Consider the following 13499-nt stretch of genomic DNA (forward strand, 5'->3'; position numbering starts at 1 on the left):
AAGAGGTGATGTCATCTGCTTTATTATTGGCCACTAACATTTCCAGCGGCTGGCAGTGGCTTCTGACTCGGATGTGCTATTTCCAGACTCCTGAATCATTGCTCACATCGCTGATTTGCATGGCAATTATAATGTCTAAACCTGATTAATGGAGTGAGGCACACTGGGAGTTCAGGCCGAAAAACGTTTTTGAACACGTTCGCCTGGTGGGCAACCTCAAGTTGAATGGACGCGGAGCCACCTCGGAACCTGTTATTCAGTTCTGCTCAATTCATCTACTTGAATGAGCTCGATCAGATAATTGTTAGTGGAGTGGCTGTTTGGGTTGATTTATTTTCCAGTTTAAAGCAAAAACATGCACGTGTTCATCCTGCAGCTTCTCCTCATGCACTGTTATAAAATCATGTCCCCTCCTGGTGTTTCCCCTCATTAACACAACTGCTACCTTTACTGTGAATCCCACCTGCTCTGGAGCTTAGTGCCCCCTAGTGTCTGTGAATACAAATGCAGAAATAGCAAATAATAATAATCATAATATATCAAACTAATGAAAGAGCTCCTACAGTTAGTGTTGCTGCTTTTATATTACTTAGGTAAAATGGTCCTCAGTTAATGCAGCTACATGGTATATGCGAATTTTCTTAGTGTAGTGCCCCAAACAAAAGGATAAAAGTTAAATGTTTGCACTTTAGGTCATTAAAATACAATAAATGAAAAAATAGTGAATTATTATAATCATTTGATGGCAACTCTCTGGATTCAAGCGATAATGCAGGGAAGGTCTGACGGTCTCTAAGAACATTATGACTCATTCTCTGGGGATCGATAAAGACCATAATCATGGCAGTCTGGTAGACAAAAATAGAAATATTCAGCAACAAATGAATGTTTTGAACATTAAACCATTGACTTAAAAGTACATGCTAACATTTTTTTCTCTCCAGGCTGTTAGAAAATGGATGCATAAGCATCTTTACGAACTGCAACGAATGCTGGAAAACCAGAGAGCCGTGAGTGGAATCTTAACAGCAGCTCTGCACGTCGAGTCAGCTCGATAGAAGGCAGTGATGCAACAATCTCACGGAAGCTTTCTCCAAAGGTTGCCTGAGGAATATTAATGAGCAGTTCACTAGAGTACCTGGAAGATTCATTTTGTGTTTACCTGTACCTTGTTTCTCCTTATTACATCTCCTTTTTTTCCTGTGACTTTGAACAGACTTTTAGGACCATCGCCATTACCGATCCTGTTAGGTTAGGATCAGGGTCGTTCTTGTTATGCTGCGCTCGTCCTTGTCCTCACATCCAATCAATATGCAAGCGAAGGCAGCCTTGAATCTGAGAAGGGGTGTTTAAAATCCAACACGGAAAGTAACATTAAAAATAACACTATAAACACCGTTAGGCAACAGTAGTTTCCTGACTTTCAAAGAGATTTTGATCACTGTTTTGTTCAGTTTTCATCCCTTTATGTGACAGAGTCACTGCATGTATTAGCTTGGCAGGTATGTATTGTTTTCACCTGGGCCAAATTATTTGTTTTCCAGGGATATAGGGGATCATTTCTATTGTACAAAACTGAAAAAAAAAGGAAATGTAATTTAATTGTAAAAGCAGGAGGATAATTTTAGTGGATCTCTGTTCTAGTCTTTTAATGAATGTCAGTGTTGGTGGTTGGATCTCCCGTATCCACATGTTCAGATGTCAGCAGATGGCAGTGCTGTGTGTATGTTGGTGGATTAACTGGAGCCAATGAGCAGAGTTGGACGTCTTTTAGCCGATACTTCAGCAGATCTTCATTATGAGAGTCACACTAGCTGTTTAAATGGTTCCTGCTTTCGATGTACCCCCCCCCGGTCCCTTCTGCCTGGTGCCTCAAAAGCACCTTGAAACAATGGAGAATGGCTGGAAAGAGAGAGCACGAGAGGTGTGCCTCAGCGGTGCTGAATGTATGCAGGCCTTCATAACGCGCTGTGACACAACGCATTTCACACTGTACGGTGTTATTGTCGTAACGTAGTCTGAGAGCGAGGGACAGCAGCAGAAACACATGTTCCCCGAGGCTCGGACATCACACATCAACTCGCACAGCGGCAAAACAAAAACACCACAAAGAGACAATTCCACCTGTTGAAGCTCCTGAGAATCCTGTTTGTACCCTCATTTTCATGTTCAGAGCCCAGTGCTGCTATCAGTGCACATTGGGACTGACTAACACTGTGTCCACAGAGGGAGAACAGCTCCACCAGTGAAATGTCTTAATGTGTGACCTGTAAATATAAAACGAATCTGCAAATACACAAGAGTTAGATTTATCAAAAAATGAAAATAATTTGGTGTTCAGGTTCATATCTTAAGGCAGTGAAAAAACTGAAAGTGGTCTGAATACAATAATGCAGTGTTTCACTGTTATTTTTAGGTTATAATACATGCCTGAATATTGCAAAATGGGTGTACAGTCACTTTTTACGCACGCACATAATCTGCTCATGCATGAAGTGAAACCATTTCTTCTGCAGAGAGGAGTTCATTCTTAGTCTCTGGACAATCTGCTCTTATGATGTCAATCCACAAGGTGCAAGCTCAGCAGGCTTTTAAAGCAAATGCAGGGAGCTGCCACTCTGATTGCTTTATTGCACGTTACACAAAAAAACACACCCATAAGAGACCCGGCACAAACCTTTTGAACCATTCGCATGCACAGTTTGTACGAAAGTGCACTTGGACTAAAACTTGCACTTGTACTTGCTCCATGCACTTCAATCTTCTAAATAGAGCCAACAAACTTTTCACCAGTCACACGAAAATCCACTTGTATAACTGTGGCTTTTTCAGAAAAAACATGATTGCCTGTCGACAATGTAATCTCGGCTCATTGAAAGACCACTGCACTTATTTTGAAATGAGTGATATATTGGAGCGAGCATGCCGGCGACTGTTCCCGCTGCTTAATGAGGACTGACGTTGCAAAACATAATCCATCTCAGCAGTCTGTGCTGAGGCTGGAACAAGTCATTTTTGGAAAGATGGCTCAGACTGTATGGAAAGCTGTGGCACTCCGCCCCCTGACAGCCCAGACTGTGAATCATGGCACACAGTCATCCTTTCTCTCTCCTTGCGTTGCCAAAGCTTGCAACCTCCACACTGCACAATCTCGACTGACTCACTGGGAGCTTTCGTATGTTGAGTCCACAAAACTACAAAATGGGAAATTTCATAATAGTATTGACAATTTTCCAAAGCTTGATTTACAATGGCCTGCAGTTTCAAATCGTGTTTTCTGAGTGGTGTGTTGGCAGAGCAAACCAATCCTTCAATCAGTCGGTGAGAGCGGCCAAATGAACCAGAACATGACTGAGACTCAGCTCGGTTCGATAACACAACTTGAGGAAATCATCAAGAAGTTGGAACTTCAGAAGCAAAAGGAGAAAACTTTCATTTGCAAACCAAAAATAAAGGCAAAGGAGCAGCAACACAAGCTGTGCAGTGGATACACATGATATTTCTCTGCATTTCACATTGTAGCTCTTTGACATGTCTCTTTTAATAAAAGTAATTTTGATTTGCAGTTTAAACTTAAGTTAAGGATGACAGATTGGAGACTTGACTTTTCCAAGATTTTAGTATTCAGGAACAGCCAGTTACTGATCATTTCAATGTACTTGAAGCAAGAAGCATTGGACTGTAGTGGTTGTAGATGATAGAAGGTAGATCTGAATGTCTGCATAAGTGAGTGATGATTGATTTAATTGTTTTACATAATTTGTCCTCATGGAAGCATCTACATGATTATTTAAAGCGGCCAGTACTCATTCAATAGCTTTACTTACAACACCCAGGACATTGCACAGGATGTGATTCATCTGCATGCAGATGTGCTAACCTTCCTCTCACACCATGTCATTCCTACAGGACTATACCATCACCATGTACTTCCAGCAGTCCTGGAGAGACAAGCGTCTGTCCTACACAGGCATCCCTCTTAACCTCACCCTGGACAACCGAGTGGCAGACCAGCTGTGGGTCCCTGACACCTACTTCATTAATGACAAGAAGTCCTTTGTCCACGGGGTGACAGTGAAGAACCGAATGATCAGACTGCACCCTGATGGAACTGTGCTCTACGGTCTCAGGTGAGAGCTGCTCCCAGTCTTAAACGTGTAGCCCTGTCATGTATTTGCACCATTAAGTGGGAGGTAAGGGAAGTAAGCGGTTGTTAGTTCAGTCGAATTCACACTACACAACTTGCAGCCCAGTCTTCCATTCACACACATTTTGGAACACACAGAGAAAAGCCAGAGATCAGAGACAACTCAGCGTTCATTCTGCTGTTGGCATCACTGAGAACTCCTCCAAGACACGAATAATGAGGCTCTCCAACACATTGCCTCCTACGCTAGATTCCTAGCAGGCTAAATATCTAGAGGAATTGTCAACAAATACAGTCAATCAGAGCAAGACAACAGGGTAAGCAATGACACTGATGTCCATATCTCATTGTGCAGAACTGTTTTCATTGAAGACTAGCACCATTAACAAATCTCTACTTAAACAGCAACAAACAAATGGCATTGCCTACACCTGCATCACGATAAAAGGCCCCCTCTGGTGTGCCAATACTTTAATTTGGAAGAGCAGCAGCAGGACATGTCACTGACCTAAGGCAGCTCAAACAGAGCTAACTGTAGGGAAGTGATCTATGATGTAGTTCCTATTTGAAAATATAAACAGGAACATAGGACTGAAACTTTAGAGCTACAAAAGATTTGAGAGCTGAAGACGGAGAAAGACAAAATGTGCTCATGGATTGGTGCAGCTGCATGCTTGATGCACTCCCTGTGAGAATCACTGGCATAGGGGTTTGCAGTTACGGTGCAGTGCCTCTACCAATCATCTAGTAAAGTTGGAACTACGTTTTGTAATGTATAGTAAATGTTTAAGATGAAAGAATCAGGCATTTTAAAGCTGAAAAGCTTTTTACAAAGAGGAGCAACAAAAGAGTTTAGTCACATTTTCTCAACACCAACAAGTCCTAGTGAGAATATGATTTTCGCCCATGTGTACTTATAAGAACATTTTGGACTTTGGTCAGCAGCAGCAGATTAGCATGGAGTAGATTCCTCATATGACTCCTATGAGAGGGTAAGTGTTGCTCTGTGTGCATCTGCTCCTGAACTTTGAGGGAAAACCAGCTGGTGAAACATTGACACAGCCTCTCCCGGTGTACACACCGTGCACACACCGTGCACACACGGTCCTGCTCTCGACAGCCGAGCACAGCTTTGATGAAGTGGGTCTCATGTTAACTGAGGAAACAGTGAGCCGATCACTGTCAATAAGTCAGTCCTCAGAGTTCAAAGTCCGAGGGATGAGGACGAAGGAGAGGGACGATGACTTCACTGTTTCTTTAGCTTTGAGGTAAAGCTGCACATTTTATTAACACATTCTGACATTTGATTCCTGATTGTACAGTTTGTATCACAGTGTTTCAGTGTTTATAGCGTCAATGACCATTTTAGTGGTTGGATGTGTTTTTATATGGACTTCACTATGTTCTCCTCATGTTCTCATCACTTTTCCCTCACCGACCAAAGATGAGTGGGATCTGCTGACGAAACAAATAAATATGACGCAAAAATAAATTGGCTGTTGACTCTGTTGACCTGTTTGATATATTTTAAATTTGATCATCAATTCAAAACGTTTTAAAAATCTTTTTAAATCTGGAAGTTGTGATTTAAAATTGGAAAGTGAGTTTCAGTGTAAGAAAATAAAACATATTTGACATTTACTCACACACCCAGGTTTATCTGTTAGTTTAGGGTTTAGATTTCTTATTTAATGAAACTGCCCAGTTTATCTAAAGTACTTCCTTCTCACATTTACAGTATTAAACTGTCATTTTAAGAGGTCCATTATGGAAAAGCACATTGAAAATAAATTGAAATTTGTTACATTTAAAGATGATTTATTTCTTTTATTTATTATGTAATTGCTACATAGCCATGACATTAGTAACCTTCTACGTACTTAAATTATAAATTGTTACCCTTCATGTTACAGTCACACAGCGTTCATTTCATATTTAGATTGGTAGCCTTGATTTATCTAACGAGTCAGTCAGGGAGCGACAGCCGAGCAGGGAGCAGAGGTCTGACTGATGGGTGGACGGCTGTACACCAGGACAGACTCACACTGCTTCACTTAGGCCCAAACAGGAACAGGCACATTGAAAAGGACAGAGACCTGTGGCTAGATTTGTCCAAAAGCAACACTAGATGGCCCTGCCTTCATGGCTGAGTGAACATAGGCCTTGTGGGCTGCCCGCATCGTTTCTCTCCTTTCCTCTTCATTCTTTCCATCTAGCTTATTTAACCACCTTCCCCCTCCTCTTTTTTTCCCCTCCCCCTTTTAATACTGCCCTTGAACTTCCATTCCTCAGAGGAGAGAAAACATTACAGTGATGAAAATGCATAAAACGGACAGGACACCGTCAGTCCGTTTTAGGGTCATATTGTTAGCTTGATACACTCGCCATTTACATTTCTGCCTGTGAGTTCAACACGTAGCAGTCACCTATATGCTGTCATTCAATAAATCCTTGAGTAGAGGACAGTTTAATGACGCCTCTACATGTATGTTGGCTCAGCTCACGCCTCTGTTCAACTCCCCATAGATCCAGTTTGCTCTGATGGAGAGGATCTTTTGACTCCAGGTGAAAATATTTAACGAGAAGAAATAAACCTGCATGGACTAGATTTTACACCGATTTGTCATAATTAGCTGGACTACAACAGCAATGATCTGTGACTGACTGACAGACTGCAGAATGTTGGCGCCTGCTCTCTTACGTCAACAGGAAGTGCGACTTGTTCCTGTTGTCTGCTCGGAAACTCTCAGCTCTGGTGTGAGCCACATGCCCATCATGGGAATGTGCAGATAAAGCAGAAACTACCAGATATAAGCCGAGTTAACACCATCTGACCACGCTGTCAGCCGCCCGGCAGGAGGGACACTGTGGCAGAGTGTTTCATAACTGAGCTGTGACCAATGTCAACTTTATGTCCATGCTCGGGCAGTGTTCATTCTAACCCTGTCTGTTTGCTTGTGTTAATGCTCGGGGGCTACTTCCGTGTCCTTCTGAGTCCTCCTCAAATAGTTCTACAGTATACTGTCACTTTTTATTGTTTGTGTGCTGGACGTTGTGTGCAGAGCTTTTTATAAAGAGTCTAGGGTGCAGAGTGAAGTTAGAAAACTTTGCGTTCATCCTACCTGGTTTATCTGCAATGAAGGTTTTATAGTCAATGTTTTTCATGTCGGCTATTTTAGAGGTCTCACACAATCCCGACTTTTCAAAATAAAACTCTGTAATTCAGCTTGATATGAAGCATTGCAGCAACTAACCTTGTGCTTTTATTTTGAAGAAAACTTGCTAAACAAGAAGTAAATGTTGTGTCCATGAGCAAGATCAGCATCCACGAAAGCTGTAAATGTTTTTTTCAGTCTAATATTGTGAAGTAAAAACAATCAGATGATCAAAATGATCTGCCAGGACAGATATTATTGGCCAGTTGCTAACCAGTGGTGTAGTTTATCACTGCTGTTGTTTATCCGAGGATGTAGAAGAAGACATGTTCAAGTCAGTCCAGAGACTGCTGCAGAGTGCTGGTAGGCTGTTTATTCACATTTTTTTTTCCATTAAACATATTGTTTCTACAAATTGTAACAAATTCGACACGTCTCTCCCTCGGGCAATTTACAATACACATGCCAAGTGTAAAGATATGGATGGTGCAAGATATGCATTCCACATTCAGAAAGTAAGGCAGAATTAGTGGAATTAGTGGGTGGAGGAACAGTTGAATCTTTAGTTTCCCATGCTCATACATAGTCCAGTCATATGGGTTCTTAACCTGTTTGCACACTGAAGTTGTACGTGTCAACCTGTAAAACTGACAGACATTGGATATGGATTCTGTCAGTCTGATTACATTACATTACAATAGTTACTTATCCATATAATGATTTATTCAATATTTATTTTAGTATTTGTTAATGGTGTGTAATCACTACTTAATCACTACTTTCTCTCTTCCTCGAACCTTAAATGATCGTTTTTCACATATTTTCTCAATTTTCCACTTTGGCTTCATATTTTCACAGTTTCCGATGAAGGGGACATGGACAGTTTTTCACACTGGCATGCTGCAGAATCATTATCCCCTGCCGGCTCCCACAATTATTCATCCAGTGTGCTCACTGCTGACACAATAGCTATATTTAGGTTTCCCAAAATGACCTCACCCCTGACTGGCACATGCACATGTCTGTGGGTAATGGCTGGACACCTTGATTTGGGAAAGAAGACATGCAACACATGCACACATGTCATTGGTGTCCCTGACGCCACAAGGATCAGACATGTTGAGCTTTGACTGATGGAGGACGGCTGTCGTCGGAAAAAAAAGACAGACCACTCAGGTTTAGACTGTGCTGCTTGGCCTGTGCTGATGCAAAGTTATAAACTTTCATAAGAGTAATGGTGCTCACATGTGATTGTATATTATATATAATTTGACATGACAACTGGCATCTATCCACATATGGTTTAAGGACATTTCACTTGTCCTGTAATGGTCTGAGGAGAGATAGATACGATTCATGAGAGATAGCTGTCATTGGGGCTGTGGCTCAAGAGGTAGAGCGGGTGGTCCACTAATCAGAAGGTTGGCGATTCCCATTCCCAGTCTCCCCAATTCTGCATGTTACTGAAGCCCAAACTGCCCCTGACAGCAGTGTGTGGTGAAACTGTTCTGTAAAGCGCTTTGAGTGGTTATCAAGACTAGAAAAACACTATAAAAATACAGACCATTTACCATTTTTTTGAAGCACCTTGTAATTATAAAGTGTATTATTATTATGGATACATTTAAATATTGCTTGATCTTTGCAAAGTACTGGGGAACCATTGTTGCTGTCACTTAACAAAAATGTTTTTCATTCCAGGACAAGTCAAAGTGGTCACTGTATAAATCTTAGGATACACCAGTTACCAAAATCCATTTTATTCACATTTCAGGGCTAAACTATTTGTAAATGTAAAATGGTTGTTGTCGCCATCTCCATTTTGATCAAGTACAGAGAAACGACACTTACCTACTCTACGGAGGCACCTGCAGCATAGGAACCCCACACTGAGAATCAGAATCCAAATTTTTAAATGAACTAATGTCCATGACTTTTAACACTTCTCCATGTGAGGTGATGAAAGGACCACTGTAATGTACCTGATTCTAATGCACCTACCTTTGTACTGTATGTATGTGCAGCACTAAAGGAGAGCTCTATCTACAAATCCTTGGAATAGGATCTAATTTGCTGCTACTCGAAGGTGGGACGTGTTGTCCGTACTACTTGTACCCCAGGTTGAGTGTAAACTGTGACTGGGAGTCCATTGAGGGAGGGATGGTTTTATGTTGGGTTGAACATGAATAACTGACAGGAGCAACAGCATTGGGAAGATATGATTTTAGTCTCACTGTGCTGTCAACCACCACGTACTGGGCAGAGGCAGTTTGACCTGCCGCTCTTCTTCACCCTGCCTCAGACAAAACAAACAACCTAAAGCCTCTCTTCTTCTACTGTTAGATATTGAATACTCACATTTCCCTAAACCCAAGAAAGCAAGTTGGAACATGACAAGTTGAACTGAATGGTGCTCAAACCCCAGAGATGTGCAAAATAGTGTAAACAGATATTGATATAAACACAAAACAAACACCACACTGCCAGTGTTCAATTTCATGTGTATCATTTTATATTTTCTTTCCATCTATACATTTTGTATGTTGTGTGGTACACGGTGTATTCGCAGCCCAGTGCTACTTATACTAACAGCTCAATAAAAGTATAGAACTACACTTTACTGTATTCATAGACCAGTTTGGCAGCAACACGTGAATTATGTTTTATGAATAAAATAATAGACATGTTTTCCCTCAGATAATTATGGAGACTGGGAAACAATATATATTTTTTAGCATTACCACATGCAATATTACCTTCCAACATGTACTTTATTACATCCCTTTCATTGATTTATGTGCAATACATTTTTTTCAATTATTATCCTGTACAGAATTATTAATATTGTGTGCAATACTATTTGTATTCATCATGTGCTACACTACTTCTCATTTGTCATTTTCCACTCTACTTTTTCTATCCCTGTTTTATTCTGGTTTTTAGTTCATTCTGTTGTATTTTTAGGCAGTGGTCCTCTCTTACTCCTCAATACATATTTCACACAGTTTTACTCCTCACTTATCTTTTTTGTACTATTTTAGGCTCTTATTCTCCTGGGAGAGGGATCCCTCACACGTGGCTCTCTCTGAGGTTTCTACCTTCTTTTTACCCTGTTAAAAGGGTTTTTAGGTAGTTTTTCCTTACTCTTGTTAATGTTTAAGGGCAGAGGATGTCACACCTTGTTAAACCCTATGAGAACATTTGTGAATATGGGCTATACTAATAATATTTGATTGATTGATTGATTGTTATTGAAACTTTGGAGCAAGATCTGGTACAAAAATGTCCTTCATGATTAACTAAGGTTTATCTTATCTTATCTACAATTGTAGGAGTAACTGGCCCGACTGTATATCTCAGAACATATTGAAGTACATTTTCAAATTGTGTCGATTGCCACTAATATTCTGCATAAAATGTGTTGCAAAGCAGAACGCTACACAGCACCAAGACTTTAAGGATCTGTCAATGTGCGACTTTGAAAGTGATGGATCGCTAGTGAGGACTCAATGATTCAGACCACGAAAGGGGTGAAATGCAACATTAGCAGTCCTTTCTGATCAGTTATAAAGCTGACACTCTATTTTTAGAGTCCATGCTCTGTGCACCTGCTTCATAATTCATCTAGTGCTGGCTAATGTGCTCAGTGTGTCCAGGACATGGGTCGACAGTCCAAGAATACTCAACAAGGTAAGAAAAGGATGAATATTCATGTGTTGAAGGGCTTTTTATGTCCTGACACTGCACCAGCTGAGGAGGAGGAGACGTGCGTGTAGCATAACACTCACTCAGCAGAGTGAGGAGCGACGATCGAGGAAAGTGACCAGTGCGTTAGTGGATTTTCTTTTTGGCTCCTAAGTCACACTTGTCGTCCCTTTTCTCTTACCCTTAAAGGTACAGTACCTGCACTTGTTTTAAAGCATATTTGTTTATACATTTTATTGAAGATGCAGGTAATACAGATACATGTTAAGTACATTTTTCATGCCATTTGTATTCATGCCGAATAAAGCCAGCAATGTTCCTTTAAAAGGAGACTCTTTCACTGCTCTTCACTGACTCTTCATCACTCTTCATCACTCTTACTGCTGAGGGTGGAACTGAGTTGTTACTTTTTGTGCCTTTATTAGATACAGGCAGTGATGAGAGACAGGAAACACAGGTTGAGAGAGTTAAGGAATCACTGCAGTAAACGGTTCATTAGGCCTGGGAGTCAAACCGGCGCATTTGTCCCCATGTGATATGTGCCCTGACAGTTTGGGTATTACGTCACCTCAGGATCTGGGATGGTTTCAACCAATGGGAGCTGTAAAATGATGTGTTGTTGCTGGATGTGCTGGACATTACCATACTAAGTGCCGTATGTTGTAATTACTCCCAGTTCCTGTGAGTGAAGATGAGCTACACTAAATGCTTACCAGATATCCTGGTTTGTCCTGAATTGACCTGTATTCAGACTAGGTGCTCCGCATCCCCCAAAAAATATCTGTAAAACACCCAATTGTCCTGGTTTTCATCATCATTAGAATAATAAATATTACATTATGATTAATTTAATATAAATGAATACCCTTTTAGCATTTGGACCGCTTATCCATTTGGGAAATTGGGGGTGTAGTGTAAAATGTGTGGACCCCCAATACGTCAATTAGCATATTCATGATGTCAGACTTTTATCTGGCTGCTTCCCTCCTGCTCTCTCTACTCACATATTTATTTCCATTGCTTGCAGATGCATTCTTTGTAAGCATGCAAGTCCATTTCATCTGTGTAATATATATTTATAGAAAAGTGAGATGACAGTTCACAAGAGGCACTAGATTTCTATTTTCATTCATTTATTTCAGTTGAATTCCTTAACTCTGAATGACTGTGCTAAAGCGGTTGAGGCCCTGTTCGGGTTCATCACCATCATGTTCGGTGGGAATTTCCTGATGGATGTAAGCAAAAGCAGAAACAAAATCAATATTCAAATGCCTGTATTTAAAAAAGATCACGCTTTACAACACAGCCCACCTGACTGCACATGTAATTAGATGCTAGTACATCAGTGTGTTATGGCTTCAGTGGGAAAACTCAGCTCAATATGTTTTAATGAGACACTTTCCTGTCGCTCAGGAGTGTCATGATTAGTTGAACAAGAAGAAACTGGCAGAACTCACTTTTAAACATTAGTAAAGACATTGGCAGTGAAAGGTATCGCTTTATATTGCTTTTATAAATTGTGGGTTCTTCAGCTTATTCAGAAAAATACGTGTTGATTTTTCTCACACAATCGAACAAGTGTGAACTAATGGCTGAAACGCATCACATTAGGACTAGATGTTATCCACCAGTTACTTCCAAGTTATTTCCAAGCTGATTCTGTGCTAGCATCAGCAGACGTAAAACAGCTGTGCTGCAGGATTATGGTTATATTTACATTCAAACGATGGACCACAGAGAAACTTAAAAAACTCATTCCTCCATCAGCTACCTTATCGATTTGAGGGTAAAGGGGGGCTGGAGCCAATCGGAGCTGACACTGGGCGAGAGGCAAATACAGCACAGTGCTGAGTACAGTACCTCTCACATGTATGTGGACAGCATTTCTTTGTAGCCAAACACATCCCAAAAAGAACACATAACCTGCTCAGACAGTATATGATGTTGGACCTTTCCTTTCACAGTGGCGCCATGATGGCACAGTTATCACTGTCCCTTCAGGCACCCACGTTGTATAAATAGCAAAAACGCTCTTCCCATTTGAGCACCCATGGACATGTTGGTCTTAGAATCAGGTGCAGCTAGTCACATTGTCACTTTCTTAAGGCAGCAGATAGCGTTTGTGTGACTGACCAAGTTGAACCTAAACATATGTGGGCCCTTGTGTTGTACTCTCATAAACATAGACATGAACATACATTGATCACACTGAAGAACTCATAATGCATTTGAATTTAATAGGCGTGTTACAGAAAGCCATCATCATAAATAAAAAGGGTTAATGTTGACATAGAGCGCTTTGATTTGGATCTTTTAAATGTCATTATTTTTTTCCAGGTTGTTCCTCACTGCCTATAGTGAAGAACTCACTCTGGTGCTATACACACACCTCTTTCTAATGTATAGTAGGTCTGCAGGGATCGTTTGTCTTGTATATCCTCTGTGTTGGCTAATGTGCACTTTTAATGATTGTAACTGCATGTCAACAAGAA

General features: G+C 40.7%; 1 protein-coding gene across 1 annotated transcript in view; it reads left to right on the top strand.

Moving 5' to 3' along the window:
- The window catches only part of gabrb1 (gamma-aminobutyric acid type A receptor subunit beta1), a 52651-nt gene that overhangs the window by 23652 nt on the left and 15500 nt on the right, over window positions 1-13499 (top strand). The window contains exon 4 of the mRNA XM_035167582.2: window positions 3910-4130. Within this exon, the coding sequence (XP_035023473.1) occupies window positions 3910-4130 (221 nt within the window). The remainder of the gene's footprint in view (window positions 1-3909; window positions 4131-13499) is intronic.

This window comes from Hippoglossus stenolepis, chromosome 10 (assembly GCF_022539355.2).
Source record: "Hippoglossus stenolepis isolate QCI-W04-F060 chromosome 10, HSTE1.2, whole genome shotgun sequence".
Lineage (NCBI taxonomy): Eukaryota > Metazoa > Chordata > Actinopteri > Pleuronectiformes > Pleuronectidae > Hippoglossus > Hippoglossus stenolepis.